Source organism: Synchiropus splendidus, chromosome 1 (assembly GCF_027744825.2).
Source record: "Synchiropus splendidus isolate RoL2022-P1 chromosome 1, RoL_Sspl_1.0, whole genome shotgun sequence".
Classification (NCBI taxonomy): Eukaryota; Metazoa; Chordata; class Actinopteri; order Syngnathiformes; family Callionymidae; genus Synchiropus; species Synchiropus splendidus.
Window position 1 is genome coordinate 12,568,308 of NC_071334.1, and position 17,693 is coordinate 12,586,000.

Here is a 17,693-nt window from a genome sequence, read left to right on the forward strand (position 1 = left end):
TGACCAATTAATCCGTCCATCTTCTTTTTCAATATAAAGGACACATTCTCTATCTGAGTCTTTTCTGTGAATGTAGATTTACAATTTCTTTTAATTTAGCTCCAACTACAAAATGTTGATGTTGCACTGAATCACTGACTATTTAAATCTTTAACACATTTGTACTCAAACAAGAGTGCATTCTGATTCACTCTTGTTCTTAAAGTGATCAGTAATAGTGGTCGTATTGTATCTAACAATCTTCACTAGTTTACTAACGGCACCATGAAAATCAAAAAGGACTTCATAAAGAAACACAGAACTATGACAATCTGTGTGGAACCATCAAAAAAAGGGTGAGCCGGTGGGTGGGGCAGGAATTATGAAAACTCCTTTTCGATCCCCAGATCAAGTTGAGCTGAAAGAGTTGTTGTAAATTTGATGTGGGATTGACATAATCTTCGACTAATACTACTTTTCAGTTTAATGAACAATGCTATAATTGATGAAATTTAATTTTCACAAATGTGTGTGCTGAGGCACCGCCGTCATCAACTCAAGGAGCATGTCTTCAAACATCCACTAACATGAACATATGTGATATCATGTGACTTATAATTACATAAAACATAAAAATAAACTCAACTACGTTTTAGTTAAAAACAATAACCTTCAGTGTAAAGTAAATCAGTGTTGTGTAGTAGCTGAAGGGGGAGGGGCCAGAGCGCGGAGGTGGGGTCTGTGGGAGGAGTCAAGTGAGGCAACTACTGAGGCGCCCCTGTCCTCGCGCTTGCAGACTGCGTGGCTTCAGCCGAGCAAACTTTCTCCTCCGTTCCTCGCTTTTGAGAGGATCCCAACACTAAACCCGACACAAATGGCCCGAACGCATTCCAGCACAACCGGACTCTGTACGATTGCCAACTTGTGGAGTGGATCGCGGGGAGTTTAACTTTTAAACTGCTGGACAAGTTGAAGCTGAAGAATCCGGATTAGCGTTGTTCCTTTTAAAGGTAAGACACAGATTCCGATCCTTGAAGGAAAAAGGGGGTCGATGTCTGCGGCTTCGTCGTGTTAAATCCCTGTCGAACGTTCTTTCACTTGTGTATCGCGTGTTGTATAAAGTTTGAAATTTACGTCGCAAACCCAATTGAATTTCACGCCGACTTCCCCCAACGGAAGTCTCTGTCCGACCGACCTATGGCTGATTTAAACTTCTATTCCCTGGGGGGTCGAGTTCTACAACTCGTGCGGCTATTCCTTGCGCAAATCATGCTTTTTCGTGGTTGTGCTGTATTTATTTTAAAGTATAATGTATAATTAAACTGCACCTGCATGCATTGTTTGCTATTGATAAGTTAGCTATACTAAATAAACAACAAAGACACTACAGTGACATGATAACTACGTTTCATCCTACTTTTTTGTATTTATTTATTCATTTATTTATTGTTTATAATTGCTTTTTAAACTTTTTTTGCTATATTTGGCGATTGTAATTCTACCAACAAATATTCTGCTGTTCTCATTGACACAAATACAGAGCAATACTACAAAAGTTAAAAAGATTTAACTGTTCATCCTGCGTGTCAAAAATACTTCTCCTCTTCACCGTGGCGAATCATAGTATTGAAAGCCACAGATCAGAGCTGTGGGGAGTTTTTAAAGTCGAGCATGGTTGACACAGACCATCAGAACATTTGGGTTGGCATCATGTGTTGCTCGGTTGTTGCATAATTCCAGCCAGCAGGACTGGGTCTGTGGTGTCCGTGGAAGCTTCAACCTTTGGCACCTTCTCATGTGAGAGCAGACAAGAAAAGGCTGGCACAGATTTATTGGCTGCTGGTGGTGACTCACTGCCCTGCAATGTTTATAGGGGCTCCTAGATGTCAAGCAGGCCGACACCCAGGTGTTGCTTTCCTCGCTTGTCAGAAATTACAGACGCTTGCAGTTGGTGCCGTTCGTTTGCTGTGGAAAGACACGCTGACACTCACGGGTGATTTATTGTGGCAATATCGGTGTGCTCCTTATCGGACTCCCTTTCATCTCTGCAAAGTCTGAAGTCTTCATTTATGCTGAAATCCAGAATCCGGTAATGAGAGTTACAAACAGCCCTTTTGCATGTCGTCAGCAAACTTCCCTGTGTTTGATCTTGAGTAAGGAGGAGTGTTTACTGTCTTGTTCCTGCTGAAAGACACTCATAAATTCTCCAGCTACAACTGGCTGTTTTGGGTTGTCCAAGTTGTTTGAGCTGATGGCGTCAGAAATGGAATGTAGGTCTGAAAAGTTATCTTCTCCTTCTGATGCTTGTCCCTCAACCTTGGGCTGGATGAGGAACAGCAAACTAGAACCTACTCCTCACAGGTTTCTTCTTCCTTCCAGGGCGAGTCAAGATGTCCGTCAGCAACCACGAAAACCGAAAGTCGCGCACAAGCTCTGGCTCCATGAATATTCACCTCTTCCACAAGACGTCTCACGCCGACAGCCTGTTGACGCAGCTGAACCTGCTGCGGAAACGCAAAGTCTTCACAGATGTGGTGTTGAAGGCTGGGAACCGGGCCTTCCCCTGCCACCGGGCGGTCCTGGCCTCTTGTAGTCGATATTTTGAGGCCATGTTCAATGGAGGTCTGAGGGAGAGTCGCGACGCCGAGGTCAACTTTCACGACTCGCTCCACCCTGAGGTTCTGGAGCTTCTGCTGGACTATGCCTACTCAGCCAGAGTCATCATCAACGAGGAGAACGCAGAGTCGCTACTTGAGGCTGGCGACATGCTTCAATTCCACGACATTCGAGATGCTGCCTCAGAGTTTTTGGAAAAGAACCTTCATCAGTCCAACTGTTTGGGGATGATGTTGCTATCTGACGCTCACCAGTGTCAGAGGCTGTATGAGCTGTCGTGGCGGATGTGTTTAGCTAACTTTGCCACACTGTACAGAACAGAGGACTTCCTGAACCTTCCCAAAGACAAAGTTCAGGAGCTGATTCTCAGTGAGGAGCTGGAGGTAGAGGACGAGAGTCTGGTGTATGAGGCTGTCATCGACTGGGTCAAGGCGGACATGGAGCAGCGACACGGCGAGCTGCCGGAGCTGTTACGATGTGTCCGCCTGGCGCTGCTCCCTGAGACGTACCTGCTGAAGAACGTTGCTTCTGAGGAGCTGGTCATGTGCCACAAGGTGGGGCGGGAGATTGTGGAGGACGCTGTGAGCTGTAAGATGAGGATCCTGCAGAACGACGGCATTGTTACCGGGTTTTGCGCGAGGCCGAGGAAGGTCAGCCAAGCCCTGCTGCTGCTGGGCGGGCAGACGTTCATGTGTGACAAAATCTATATGATCGACAACAACACCAAAGAGATCATCCCCAAAACAGACATCCCCAGTCCGCGGAAGGAATGTAGCGCCTGTGCCATCGGCTGCAAGGTAAGTCAGCTGGGATCTCTGTCTGGAACTATTGTGGCTTAGGAAATGTTTGTCTCCTTCAGGTTTACGTGACTGGTGGTCGAGGCTCAGAGAACGGCGCCTCTAAAGATGTCTGGGTCTACGACACGTTACACGACGAGTGGTCCAAAGCGGCGCCCATGTTAGTGGCCCGATTCGGACACGGTTCTGCAGAGCTGGACCACATGCTGTACGTCGTCGGAGGACACACCTCTTTAGCAGGGTCCTTCCCAGCGTCCCCGTCTGTGTCCCTCAAGCAAGTGGAGCAGTACGACCCCCAGACCAATAAATGGACCCTAGTTGCTCCCCTCAGAGAAGGAGTGAGCAACGCAGCTGTCGTGGGAGCCAAAAACAAACTCTTCGCCTTTGGTGGAACCAGTGTGAACAGAGACAAGTACCCCAAAGTCCAGTGCTTTGACCCTTGCCAGAACCGCTGGTCAGTACCTGCAGCGTGTCCACAGCTGTGGCGCTACACAGCGGCCGCGGTAGTCGGCAACAATGTGGTCGTGATAGGGGGCGACACAGAATTCTCAGCCAGCTCCGCCTACAGGTTCAACAGTGAAACGTATCAGTGGTCCAAGTTCGGCGACGTGACGGCAAAGAGGATCAGCTGCCACGCGGTGGCATCAGGAAACAGACTGTATGTAGTTGGTGGCTACTTTGGGGCGCAGAGGTGTAAGACACTGGACTGCTATGACCCATCATCGGATTCCTGGGACAGCGTGACCAGCGTGCCATACTCCCTCATCCCCACGGCCTTTGTCAGCACATGGAAGTACCTCTCTGCCTAGAGGGCGCCCTCTGGTGAGTATCTGTCTTTGTCTGTCTGAGTTGTATCCATCCTTCCTTCACAAAGGACCCTCACCCAGTTGTAAACCACTGGAGTTAAGCTCCGGTTATATCCGGACATGGCCAGTTAAAAACCGATCTCTGTTTTCCACGTTGCCACTAGTTACAGTTACACATTACCTAGGTGCTGCGATGGCTGCGTGTTAAACAAACACACAGCCGTCCTGCTTTAGGGAGCCGTCGGAATGTCAGCAGAGGCCGTAATTACAGAGCGCAGGATGGCTGTCAGTGACTGGGGCTCGTGGGAGAGGCCGGGACTAGGTCCGGACTTGTCCCACCTGGGTCACGCATGTGCGCTGCTGACTGACCAACTCCAGGAAGATAGTAAATCACCAAGAGGGATGCTTTTGGAAACATAGCTGCCTGAGAAACCGAGTGGCTCTCATTCAATAACGAAGAAATATTGAATCAGAGTTTTTAAAAATGAAATGAAAACGGGAAGAAAAGTGATGTTGATGTTCATTCAGAAAGCGTTCACATCCTTTTTTTTTTTTTAAAGCAAGAGGTTGCCGGGCCAGCGCCCCCTGCCCGAGGGCAGCGGATCAGATGTTTAATGTCCAGGGTGAAAGGTCAACAGCAATCCTACCTCGGTAACCTTGTGGCCCGCAGGCGAGGTAATTCGTTTAAAATTAGCTGAGGGGAAACGCTGTAAAACAACTTGAGTATAAACATTACGTCATACCCTTGAAATGCATGATGAAAGTGTTACTGAAAAAGATGCAAAGTGCAGTAGTGAAAAAGGCATCGGCATGAGTGGAAAACCTGTCTGCAGGAGTTTTGTCATTGGTTTGTCTTTTACAAGCGAATGTCACTTTCGGACAGAAAGGTATACCTGCTTCTATTGCCGTTCGATCAGAGCTGACCTTCTCCTACTTTTTCCAAGTGGAAACTATCAACTATGGATAAGCAGCAGTTTATGTAGCTCCTCGCTCAGTCATGGAGTATCAAGTTTCATTTCAGGTTAGCGCACGGACGGGAAACGCATGATACCTGACTCAGCTTTCGATGACTACACCCTTATTCACATGTCAAAGTGACTCATTTGTTCTTTGGTGCTCTGTAGTGTTAATTTTGTGGCTTTAAATGTAGCTTTTACGGGTTATTTAAGAATGGGATTGAAGTTGTGATAATGAATCTTTAACTGGGAACTGGATGAGAACATAATCCTGGAAACACCAAAGGCATCATCACTAGTCTAATGCTGAGAAGACTCTGTCTCCAGAAATGTAAAATAAGCCCGAGCAGATGAGTCACTTTAACATGTGAACAAGGGTGTAGACATGTACGACTGTGTGCAAGCATCATTACTTTGGTTGTTGTTGTAGGTCTGTCCAACAGTTTCTGGGCATCTGCTGGCGAGTTGGTGACGGACTTGGTAGTACACATGCCAGTGCTCTAAATGACGTGATGTCTACTGTATTATCGGCAGAAGAGGGTAATGTTGTAGAGCCCAATGAACTCGAGACCATGACCAAGGATGTAGTTGGACGTTCAGCATCCTTCCAGAACAATCGCACCAATGACTGGTCCTTCATGGCCCACAGGTGCCTTTATTAGTCACTTCCTGTATATACACTTTTTGTTATTCATTCGCCAGACAGATTAACTTCCTGATTCTTGTGAGGACCAACATTCTGTGTCGGCCGAGGCCCCAAACTATTTTTTAATGTTGCCATGAGCTGTGAAAGTGAATCTCGAGCGGAAGTAAGCGAGAAGCTGAGCGCTTCTGTGTGACATGTGTCTACAGTAAACAGCTCCGTATGCTGTAACCGGGGGCTTAGCATTGCTAGGCCGCAGCCGTGGACCACTGTCTCCATGGTAGCCTCGCTTTTTTGGGGCAGCGCTGGAGACAGACAGGCTGGCTAGGAAAGATCAAGGCTCCGTATCCGAATGAATGCGCTCACTTAGTGCAGCGACTGCCTTCAAGTTTAATTACAGCGGCGGTGGAAAAAGCTCACATTTCCAAAAGACTCACATGTTGAGCAAATGTGCCACTTTCTCTCGCTGAAGGAGGAGAAGCGTCAAAGCTGACAGACACACAAACAGAAGTGCAGTCGGAGCAGGAGAAGCCTTGGCAGGCGAGACTGTCGTCTCCCTAAAAATACTTTGCTCCAGTGGCTGTCAACTTTCAGGCCGAGGTCAGAGTGAAAAATAATTGTGTGTGCGAGTTGCTTTTATGTTTACGATCCTGCTGGAAAGCGCCAGTCAGCTGTTCAAGTATTCACTCCGGTTGTGTGCAGTTGTGAAACCGCCAGTTCTGCGCACACGCTTGATGACACTAATAGTGGAGCGCACTTCCCGGCACATAGCTGGAATTGCTCGTCCTTTAAAAAGACAGACATCTTAACGCTAATTCTGGAAGAGTGGAGGCGTGGCCTGCATTCCTATTAGTTTACAATTGTTTTGTTTCAGCCGGATCGTTCATGTCTCTTGTTGTTTTCTCCGTTTTAACTGTGCCTGAATACTAGCTATAAGTAAGACCGGAAATATTGCGTTTCCTGCTATTATGTTTCTTCACAATTGTGATACAAAAGAAAAATATTAACAATTAAACAACAACAAATGCGAAATAAAATGCGAAAAAAAATGTAAATGTAGAACATAGACGTTTTTATTTACATTTCATTTAAAACATCTTTAAAACAACATTTGAAGAGAGTGAAACCTCCAGACAAATGTTTTTTGTTTCTTTTTTCAAATCTTTTCTGACATCCCTGACTGACACACGTAGCTGAAGTTGTTGATGGCATAAGCATTTTCAAAGGCAGCCGTTTTACTGTGAAAGTGTCCCATCATACCTCCATTTGAAGAACTGTGAATAATAACTCTTTTTAAAGGCTATTTTCTACTGTTAAGCCTCCGTTTAGCTGTCAAACACTTGAAACGGTAACACAACTATTTCCATTTTTTCAGCGTAGCCTTTGTCCATGATAATGTAGTGGTAAGCAGTGACTCTCTTGCTAGCTATGGATGAAGAATAAAACCTTTACAGACTGCAGCAGATGTGAATGGAGGCTGCAGTGAGAATAGGATTCAACTATTTGGTCAATGAGTTGAATTCCCAGCTAAAGTCAAGCTCTAAGTGTCACCGTGGTCCTTTGTTTTCATTTGTTTATGGAGTTAAAATGGCTTGGGCCTATATCTATACCTTTATCTTATCAATATCAAGATATGTTAACGTTCACCATGTTGCAAAATCATACGTAAAGCTGAGCCCTTGCTCATGTTTGACAGCTGATGCCAGCCAATGGCAAAGATCTGACTTTCTACATCCTTTTATGTTATGTGTAGATTTATTAAAAAACAACTTTAAATAGTTAAATAAAATTGTTTTCACCAAACCCATTCTCGTATGGAGATATCTATTATGTCCATATCATTCCGCCCTCTTAGCGCTGTAAAGCGCAACACGTTGGGTCAAGCCGTTCCTCCCCAAAATCACTGCTTTAACTGATGAACCCTTTTGTTCCCTCGGCTCCTCCCTCCTCATCATCGCGTCTGAGGCGCAGTAGAAATGAGGGGTGCACAAGGTAGGCATGGCTGAGTGTGATAGGCTACACCTGGAGGGGTCGGAGGGCGTCCTCACGGGGTCTCTCTGTCCCCAGACAGCTGCTGTCAAATGGAAAGGTTGCCTTGGGATCAGGGAGGAGGAGCGCAGAGGCCCGAGTCACTCAATACTAATGTTTTATTAATGTCTGGCTGTGAGGGCCACCAGGAACTGGTCTGAAAGAGCCTTTTATTTTGGCATCTGTGGACAACACACTTTCCCCCGGACGCACAGTTAGAGGTAGCACGTGTCCTCACAAGGTCCCATGAGTAATCAATCCGCCACATTTGGCACGGCTGCTGCCATTTGCATAATCCTAATGGGGTTTTTATTGGGCTCTTCCATCGGCCAGTCACCAAAAGGAGGACCGGGAAGAGCTGCTGAAAATGGCTGAATAATGGGCCAGACTAATTTGATTACATGTCTAGAGGGAGAGGAGCTGTCGTACAGTGAAGAGCGGCCGCTTCAGGGAGGCAGCTGGGCCGACTGCCGGCGTATTATTCTACATTACATCATGTTGAAGTGGTGCTGAAGTGGCTCGTGCTCACTCACAGAGGAGGCTTTTGTTCCACAGGACGTCCATGCGGTGCAGTCGCCCTCTCATTGTACCTCAGACGTCGTGTACTCATCGCCCCAAAAAACAATGCAAACTCATGCAGATGACTCGGCCGTGATTGGCCAGCCGGTCAATACGGTGGAATTCCAGTGGGTCATTAGCAGGCGGCGCGGGCGGATTAAGGAAGAGCACGGGGCTTTAGTCAGCCGCGGTAATTGGAGCCGAGGTGGACGCAGATGTGTCCCACAATGGAGCTCATAACATGGAAATGAATGTCATTGTGTTTTGGTCACTTCAAAGTGATTGATGGATTCAAACATAGTATGTGATGAGATTAACACGCAGCAGCTTTAAACAGATTATGTTACCAATCTGCTGCAACAAAGTGACAGGGCTCAAAGTGGCGCTGACTTGGAGGTCGGCTTTGTCATCACTTTATTGTCATCTATTGTCATCATTGTCATCTTTTGAGGGAAAGGGATAAAGCTACTATTGGACACTTTTAGTGCTGCAACTAACCACTATTTTCGTTGTCGACTAATCTATACATAATTTTTTACCTTTGTTTGGGCCTATTTTGAATTAAATCATCTCACTGTGATAGTCAGACACCATGCATTATTAAACGTTATAGTATATTAAAATAATGACACATAATCCAGGTACATGTATTAACCATGTGAAGCATGAAACAGTTGACAGAGAGCTTCAGTTCTTTAAAACGGAGGTCTTTATTGGTCCTGGAGAAGAGTTTAAAATCATCAGTATTCCCATATGTATCTCATATAAAATGTCTGATCAACATACACATCCAAAGGTCTTATTTGAATACTAATCTAAAACGATGTGTTCAGCGTAGCTCCCTAGTTCAGTTCTGGTTATTATTAGGAGGAGGACAGAGACCGAGGACACTTCGCTACATCTACAACTTACAACAAGTTAGCTCTGTGCTAACCGACATGCTAGCTGTGAGTTCACGGAACACTCTTTCATCCTTCTACCATGGTGTGGAAGGGGTTTGCTCATCCTTAAGACGCGTTATCTTCCCAAACAAAATGAAGCCACACTCCTCCGTGACTGTGTCGGAGGTGGTGACGCAGAGCCTTGGGCACGTAGCGACGGTGCCCACTTGGAGTCAGGCCTCAGTCAGGAACCAATAAAAGGAACAGAAGTTAACATGCCTTCATGACATTTTCTCACTGTTTCTGCATTACAACCAGTTCTCGATGCCTATCCTGCGTGTGTTTACACCAACACAACGCATCGAGGCACATATTTTGACGTCGACGAATTTTCGTTGTCGACGTTATCGGTGACGTCTACTAATCGTTGCAGCCTTAGACACATTCAACACCTTTATTTATAGAGTTAAAATTTAGACCAGCTCCTCCCTTGCAGCAGACTGCTTCCTGTGTGGTGATAAAAGCTGGATTTTCCGACCACCGTCTTGGACAGGTGGCCGGATAATCACAGGGCCGACACCTTCACCCTCGTGAAAAGAAAACACCACCATGACTTAACCCAAGTGGTCTGTGGAAATCAAACTCGCACATGTGACCGCCACACAGAAGCCCGGCGGCGGCCTCACGACTCCGGCGGCCACGTGTGTAATGTTTGCTCTCGGAGCTATATTAATGCTTCCACATCCATGGAGTCGAGTCCGGATGGTGCCGACTGGGTTTCCATGAGCGAGACGTGGAATTCAAGTGTTCACTTTATTATAAGTTTATTGCAAAAAGAGTTGATGGCTTAACGAACAAAACTGAGCTCTTATTTAGCCTCATTCTTCGTGGTTTGAAAGTGGACTGTGGGAAGAAGAACAGGGAAGCAGAGAACATGCAAATCAAACATAGAAATATTCATCTGTGGCGGCGCCAGGCGAGACGGGTTGTTGGTGTTTCCTCGCAGCGCCAAAGTGAAATCTCTACAGTCATTAAAATACATGCGAAATATTCTTCAAGTGGGAAATAATTAAAATAAAAGGGGAACTTCAAAGTGGGATTCTTTGTTTTCGTTCCATCTGAATTTGGCTGCGAGGCACAGTCGGAGAGCTTTTCTAAATTTGATTTATTCCATTTTTCTATTCATGGAAGAATCCTGTTTGATGTCCATCATAAGCCACTGGAAGTAGACGTGCAAATCTCACTTCATGCCGGTGTGGAGCCCAAATAAACTCTCGCTGTTGGTTTAACATGAGCAGCGGAGGCAGTTATGAAAACATAAACGGAGTAGAAACTCTGTTCCGTCCCGATTTAGTAGTGTGTTTAATCCAGTGGCAGATACTTGGAGATGAGTGCAGCCGTGTGTTGTGTTACTCGGCTTTGTCAGCTGGTAGTCTGTGATGTCCCCCAGTTCTCCAAACAAGCCCTGCAGGCTGCGAGAGAGTGTCGTCACTCCTCGCTTCACCACCGTGTTCACACTCAGAAATATGCAAATCAGAGGTAAAAATGTTCGCAGATATTTCATCACAACAGTTGAGGATGATAATTAGGCCCAGAGGTTTCTCAAGAGGGTGAATGCCTGCGCTGCTCCGGATCGAAAGTTGCCGCAAGAAAGTTAGTTTTAGCCTTCTAAAGTCAGAGTGGCTTTATCCACACAGATGGGATTCACCACGTTTTGGTGTTCAAGGTGAGCAGCAGGCTTAATAGACGCATCTGACAAAAGAGGTCCAAGTGTTCTTCGGGTGGTTTGTAACTATTGGGTGACCCATTTAGATCCTGACTATACTATGTCGAAATAAAAATGTTTTATTTCACAGTGTCACGGTTTACTCCAGGATTTTTTTAAATGGGGAGGGGGTCAAGTTTTTTTTTTCCCCCCACGAGTGGGGTCTCGGACTCGACCTTTTCCCCCCCTAACTTGGTGCACTGCCACCAATATAAAGTTCCTATTATGGTCTGTAAATGTGCACAGATGCAGACTTATATTTATGTGAATGATTCGTATGATATCATTTACATGTGTAACATTTAAAAAAATGTCATACTTCTGAAGGCATGATGCTGTGCCACAGTGATTTATTTGTTCCATCTCATGTTCTTTTACAATAACCTTTTTACATACATGTTACTGTCGTTTTTTCTCATCTTTTTAAGTGAGAGCCATGAAGATGTAGCAGTAGAGGGTGAAAATATGGTCTTTTATTTCCTAAAATTGTTGTTGTAAGTCAGGCGTTTTTACCTTGTGATGCTTCACTGATATCTGAACAGAAACTTAGGCTGTTTTTTTATATTTGAAAGTTTGATCAGTTGCGTTATTTTCAGTCAGAATGTTGAGCACTGCTCTGTGTAAAGTGGTCACGGAGAAGCTGGTGTGAAGTCTACATTCCTGTTAGCTGAGGATGTCCAGGCCACTCCTCATGTGACGGCTCCTTTGTGTTAATCTCCTTCTTGTCTCTCTCTGTAGATCTGCCTGAAAAGCAGCAGTGTGACATCATGAGGAAGATGAAGAGGAACAGTGCCAGATACAAGACTGTCAACTACAATGTACAGAAGCTGCGGTAATTCTTGTCTCATGCGACCTCAGAGCCGGACTCGTCGCCGCGCCGCTCACGCTCCCCCCACTCGAGGCCAATAAGCTGAAGTCTTCTACTCACCATGAATCTTAAAAAAAGCGTTGGGGTTCTGCTGTCAGGTGTCATGCAGTGACATCGCCGTCGGAGTGAAATGGACCGTCTGTGTGCCAAAGGTTTGTGGAAGGAGGGAAAACATTTGGGAAGTGTATCATTTGCTGCACAAAAAAATGATCTTCCTGTCTGTATTTTTGGAGTTTGGACTTGGGCTTCCCTCAATTTTGGTGAGCTAAATGCATCTCTTCCTCCTCAAACCAAAACACAATGTTTCAGACGCGAGTTGTGACTAAAGAAGGTATTTTTCTGTTTTAAGCTCTTTACTGTTGTGTCTCAGGGTTTTGTACAGTCGTGTTTCTGTGAACGGACGATTTTGTGATGTACACTTTTATACATTTTCCATTTTGTGGTGTCTTAATTGTGTTTGCTGTAAATTACTGACATTCAGGGCGGAGGAACCAAGCGATGCCCAGGACTGTGTAGCCACGTTCTTCTTAACTCACCATCTCAAGCGGAAGTCTTATTTGTGTAGGATCTTTGTCTTCTGAAGTTTTTGATTTGCACAATTTGAACTGAGGATGGTCTAAATCTTAAAGCTAGTGCGACTAATCGAGCCTTTTTGTAGCAGAATTACTACTCAAATCACTTCTCTCTTTGTTTCTAGTGTGTAGAAGTCTGTGTTGCTGGATTGTAAAAGCTATTTCTGACTGACTGTTACTTCTACTCATCAAATAAATATTATTGTCCAACTCTCGGTTGATGATTTGCTCTGTCGTCTACAGAGTGACAGGAACTTGGGGGTTTGTTACTGAAACGTCTCGGAGTAACGTCCCCTCTCTGCCTCAGGAAGGGTTTGGTTTGAATATTTACCAACCGTTTCCTGAGAACCTGTTTGCAGGATTCATGCCAGAGTGATGACGGACAACCATTGGCATGTGTGTGCCGTAAACCCTGCCCAACAATAATGGGCAGATGCGGCACCTGCTCAGACGGGCACTGGATGAGAAGAGGGCTGTTGGAGCACTGGACAGTTTACCAACACCAGAAGTGACGCCTGCAGCGTTTGTGGTGCTCTGCTAAGTGATGGCTGCTAAGAAAACGTGGCATTAAGCTTCGACTGATGACAGTGGTTCTTTTATTTCAGTTCTTATGCAGATCTGACACGGTGTTGTTTTGGCCAGGAGAGTGAAACTAGCCTCTCATCTCAAAGCTCCTCCAACCTTTCCGAGTTAAACCAATGCTGCAGGACCACTTTAGAGTTGAGAGAAAATGATGCCGTCCCTCCCTTGTGTCTTCAGTCCTACTCTCCCGATTCTGAGCCCAAGTTTTTGTTTTCCAGGGTGACATGGTCCTGGCCTAAACATTAGCTACGAGCACTTCCTGTCGGGGGCCACGGTCTTAGACTAACAGGAGCTAATCCTCAGCACCGCTCTATAACTGAAAACAGTTCTGACTCTGTCTTATTACTAAAAAACACTGGTCATATAGATACTGAACACCACAAACTGATGGGTTTGTTGGTCCATTCTCTGGGAGCACCTCCCACTGTGGACCCCCCCCCCAAGCCTGCACACGACCAACGACTTGCTGTCTAGTAGACAGACTGGTAATGCAGCAAGTATAAAAACAAGCAGATGATTCTGACCAGGAAAGTTCAAAGGTCATCCCTAATTCTTCACACTTGACGAACCTGTTACCACACCATATTGTCTACCCCTCAACCCCCCTGGCTTCAGGCCTTTGTAAGGTTCTCCGTTACAGCACAGAACTAAGGACAAAACGTTACTTTTCACCAGCAAAACAAGTTATTTGATGGTTGTGACCTTCAAACATTGTACATCAGGATCATTTGTACTGTCTTGTTTGGGAACGTTGTGGGACTGCAATCCCTTCTTCCATTCTTCAGTGGCTATACTTTTTTTAACTTGTCAGTATTTTTAACAGTACTTTTCAGGACTTTACGATATGCAGTTTTCCAGGTTGATTTTTCTTCCGTTGTCATTATCAAATGACGCTTCAAACTAACACTTTACAAACAATGAAACACATGTACAAAAATATGAGCCTTGTGAATGAATCCAGCCTGAAAATGTGGCTGTTGCATGTTTATGATGTCACACTACGCATGGGTCGTGGATGCCAACACTGTACAGTCGACAAGGATGTACTTTATCGCATCACTTTCCTGAAGTGGGCTCAAAGTAGAACAATGGAGTCCAGGTCTCTTGCCACCATGGAGGAAGAAGAATGACAAGAAGTGAGCTTCAGCGCTGCTGAGATCCGAATGTAGATGGCAAATAAAAGTAAAGGACAGGTGCACTGCTCTTGACATTCTTCAGCATTTCGTCCATCCATATTTATAGTGTCCACTGTGTCATAATGAGTACAAATACTGTGTTATGAGTCAGACAGAAATGAGCTATAATGAGAAAAAAAGCACCAAAAAATCTTGGCAAATGTTCCAAATATTCCCTTGCATCGATGAAAGGACGTCGCCACATGAATGTCCGCCCACTGATCTGCTTCTAAATACCGGCATGAGAACAATACGTTGCATAAAAGTTTCCCAAAACAAACACTTGAGTGACATAACGCTGCGGCCTTGTCGAACCTCCACCAACTTCAGAGCGCGCCGGTAATTGGAAGTAAACAAGAGCCTGCACCAAAACTCCTCCTCCATGACATCAGCTTTGTTCAGCGGAGCATGGAGACTTGGTTCCAGCCGAGCGCATCAAAGCTTCATTTATGGATCTTTACATACATCTGAGGAGTATATGAAGAGATGAAACGCTGTGGACCGGCGGTGGAGGACGGGCTGCGCACTCAATGGCTCCCTTTGTGATGTCTAACGGTCGAGCCGGCGATTTCAAACGCATCGCGGCAACAACACAATTAAACCATCGCCAATAAATACTCATTTGAAAGTCGGACGCAGACAAAGGGGACCTCTGATGCCGCCAAAACTCTCAATGGTGGGGTGGGGTGGGGGGACTTGGGGTGAATAAATAGGACAAACTGCCACCACAATCTGGTCATGTGGGAGCTGGTGTGTGTTAAGCTTCATGTGTCAGGGTGGGGGGCGAGGGGGGAGGAGTTATGGCTTCTTATTAAACCACAGAAAGGGGGTATTGATGTGGAACGGGCGAGGGACCTCCACGCGGCTCCTCCACCCAAATATCGGCGTGTGTCTAGTGGCCTGAGACCCCCAGCTGCGGCCGTCCTCCGCTCTGGACAAAGAGCCTCCTCACCTTCCCCAGGGGGGCCCTGCAGGACTCCCCCCGCATCGATCTGCTCTTCTGAGCAGGAGCAGAACAAATCTGTCTGATCTCAGCTGAACTCAGACGGGAGAGACGTAAACATGTTGATGCTGATATGAAATCCAGCCCATTACATCTGCAGCAACACGACTAGACAAGTGACAGTTGACCGGCCTCAGAGTAGATCAGCACACCAACTCAGGCGTCAAGCCATGTTTTATTGAAGACATCTCAATTCAAGAATATTTCTCACTCACTCACACACTTTGTGACAGAGCAGCAGCTTTTCAAGCTGTCACCATCTTTACTGACGGACAACTAGAAAAGCAACTGAGGCTGTACATTCTTCCTCCCAAGGAGCTGCTTTCACAAGACAAACACTGAAGTCAATAAAACAACGTCCGCGATTCATGAACTGTGTTGGCTCACAAGCCAAACAAGGGGCTCTGAAGGAAACAAACTCACAAAGCCTGCATGGCAGGTAACCACTGAAGCACCAGAAGTCTGGTGTTGTTGAATGACCATGGACTCACGTGGTTAAAACAGCCACATGGGAGTTGATTCAACGGTGAATTTCCACCCAGCAGTTAGCGTTGGTGCGTCTCGGGTAGTTACACGTATGAGGGAAATCTGCACCATTTCTCTAGGTGTCCCAGATGTGTCTGAGGGTCTGAGGTGTGAGCCATTATTGCCAGCGAGCGTTACCAGAAACAACAGTGGGGAGGCAGGGAAATGAGACCATGGACGGATGAGGTGCAAGCATTTCCTGCACTCGTCGGCAAGAAGAATGAAGAGCTTGTTTCAACTGTTTAAAAGCCACACACCTCGTTCCCCAAGCTCTGCCAGCCTTGCCAAGATATCCTTGTGGAAACCTTAGCTCATGACCCCACCAAAAACATGGGCTTATTTTTCAGAGGTGCTGCACATTCTCTCCTCACCGTCTCACATCCATCCATTGTGGTGGTGCTGCCGGCCTCTAGACAAACACCTGCTGCTGCTATTGTGGGCTACTCGTCTACTCGTGGTCTGAAGGTGGAGACACCTCGGTCTCACTCCACTTTCAGTCTCACCCTCGAAAGAGTCCAGTCTCCACACTGAGTCACCGAAACATCCATGGTCACCTGACGCCATGCTCATGAGCAAGGCGCAACCTTCGCTTTACTCTGAAGTAGCTAAAAAGCCATTCTGTCTGCCCCATGTATGTATCATGCCAATAGACTGAGTTTTTGTGTGTGTGAGTTCTGGATCAAAATACCAACACAAATCTTAAAAATAGCGGCGAAAAAAAGCTGTGTGAGCAAACATCCATCCAGCTTCCTCCTCACTCCAATTCCCTTCACATACACAGTTCCACCAAAGTTTACTGGCACCGACACTGAGAGGAGGATTTGGGCCGAACCGTGCTGTCGCTCTCTGTTGTGGATCTGTATGCGGGAAGTAATGAGGAGTAAACAGAGTGGAGACAGACAGACAGTCTGCCAGAGAGAGAGAGAGACAGCTTAACCACTGAAGCCCGTGCAGGGATTGTCTGGTCTCTGCTGAAGCCTGGGTGTCTGTGTCATGTTTTAATTATGATTTTAATTTGCGGTTTATGATTGGCCATTTCATTTGCTGTTTATAGGTCTGACAAACACAATTGTGTGTCTTTATCCCAGTTGACCGTGAGAGAAACACCAAAGTACTTTAGCTGCTACAGGACTCACACAGTGTTTTTGTGTGTCAAGACAGACTTGGCTGACTTCATGTCCTCAGCATGCAACCTTGAAGTGTCCACGCCACCGAGGATTTAGAGGTGATAAGTATCATCCAAAAATATGTGGCTGCGACACCACCGTCGCATTCCAGAGCCAAAAAACTGTAAATCTGATCCAGAAAAACATCAAATTTCACAGGGAAATAACAAACCATTCAGAGGTCAGTGAGCTGTGGCAGATTCATTTAAGATCCTACTTTTTTTTGTTTTTGTTTTTTAGCAGATAACATTTTTAGAAGTATTTTTAGAAGGGCTTGTGTTAGAATGTGTTTCTATTACCAGCAAGTTGTGTTTGAAATGAGCTGTATGTTGTGTTATTTTTTTTCCTACTACAAGGTACAAACATCTTGTGTCAGCTTTTATTTTCTTATTTTCAGACATTAATTTCTGCGCATGTTTATGCCTATTTTTTGCTTCCACTCATCAGGAAAGAACAGAGCTCCCGTGGAAATTAGACTTTTAGACTGAAGTCTAAATATTAATATCAGTATTAGCACTTCCATTTTCACCCCTTGAAGAGTTCCAAGTTGTCTGATGGGTAACTGGCACATGAGGTCGGAGAGGTGATGGTGAAGTCAGGTCTTCGAAAGCATTCACAAAGTGTCCTTCTACAACGTGGCTCCTGTCCACACTTACAAAACAAACTTTTTATGAGGGAGAAAACTGGATTTGAACCAGGGACTCTGCATGTTTTGCCTCCCTCTGAGGGCACCAGGTCAGAGTCGGCAGCCAAAACAGTGAAACCACTCATAA

General features: G+C 45.7%; 1 protein-coding gene across 1 annotated transcript; it reads left to right on the top strand.

Annotated features, from left to right (window-relative positions):
* Positions 1-790: 790 nt before the first annotated feature.
* On the top strand, positions 791-12,671 carry enc3 (ectodermal-neural cortex 3). The gene is made up of 4 exons (XM_053854084.1): positions 791-989; positions 2,359-3,392; positions 3,455-4,214; positions 11,768-12,671. Exons 2-3 carry the CDS (start codon positions 2,370-2,372, stop codon positions 4,199-4,201), a joined length of 1,770 nt encoding a protein of 589 aa, XP_053710059.1. The 5' UTR covers positions 791-989; positions 2,359-2,369; the 3' UTR covers positions 4,202-4,214; positions 11,768-12,671.
* The last annotated feature ends 5,022 nt before the right edge of the window (positions 12,672-17,693 follow it).

Excerpts from the sequence above, each read along its gene's own strand:
- enc3 (XM_053854084.1), top strand. The coding sequence starts at position 2,370 with ATGTCCGTCAGCAACCACGAAAACCGAAAGTCGCGCACAAGCTCTGGC. Across the intron at positions 3,393-3,454 it reads CCTGTGCCATCGGCTGCAAG|GTTTACGTGACTGGTGGTCG; the intron begins GTAAGTCAGCTG and ends TGTCTCCTTCAG.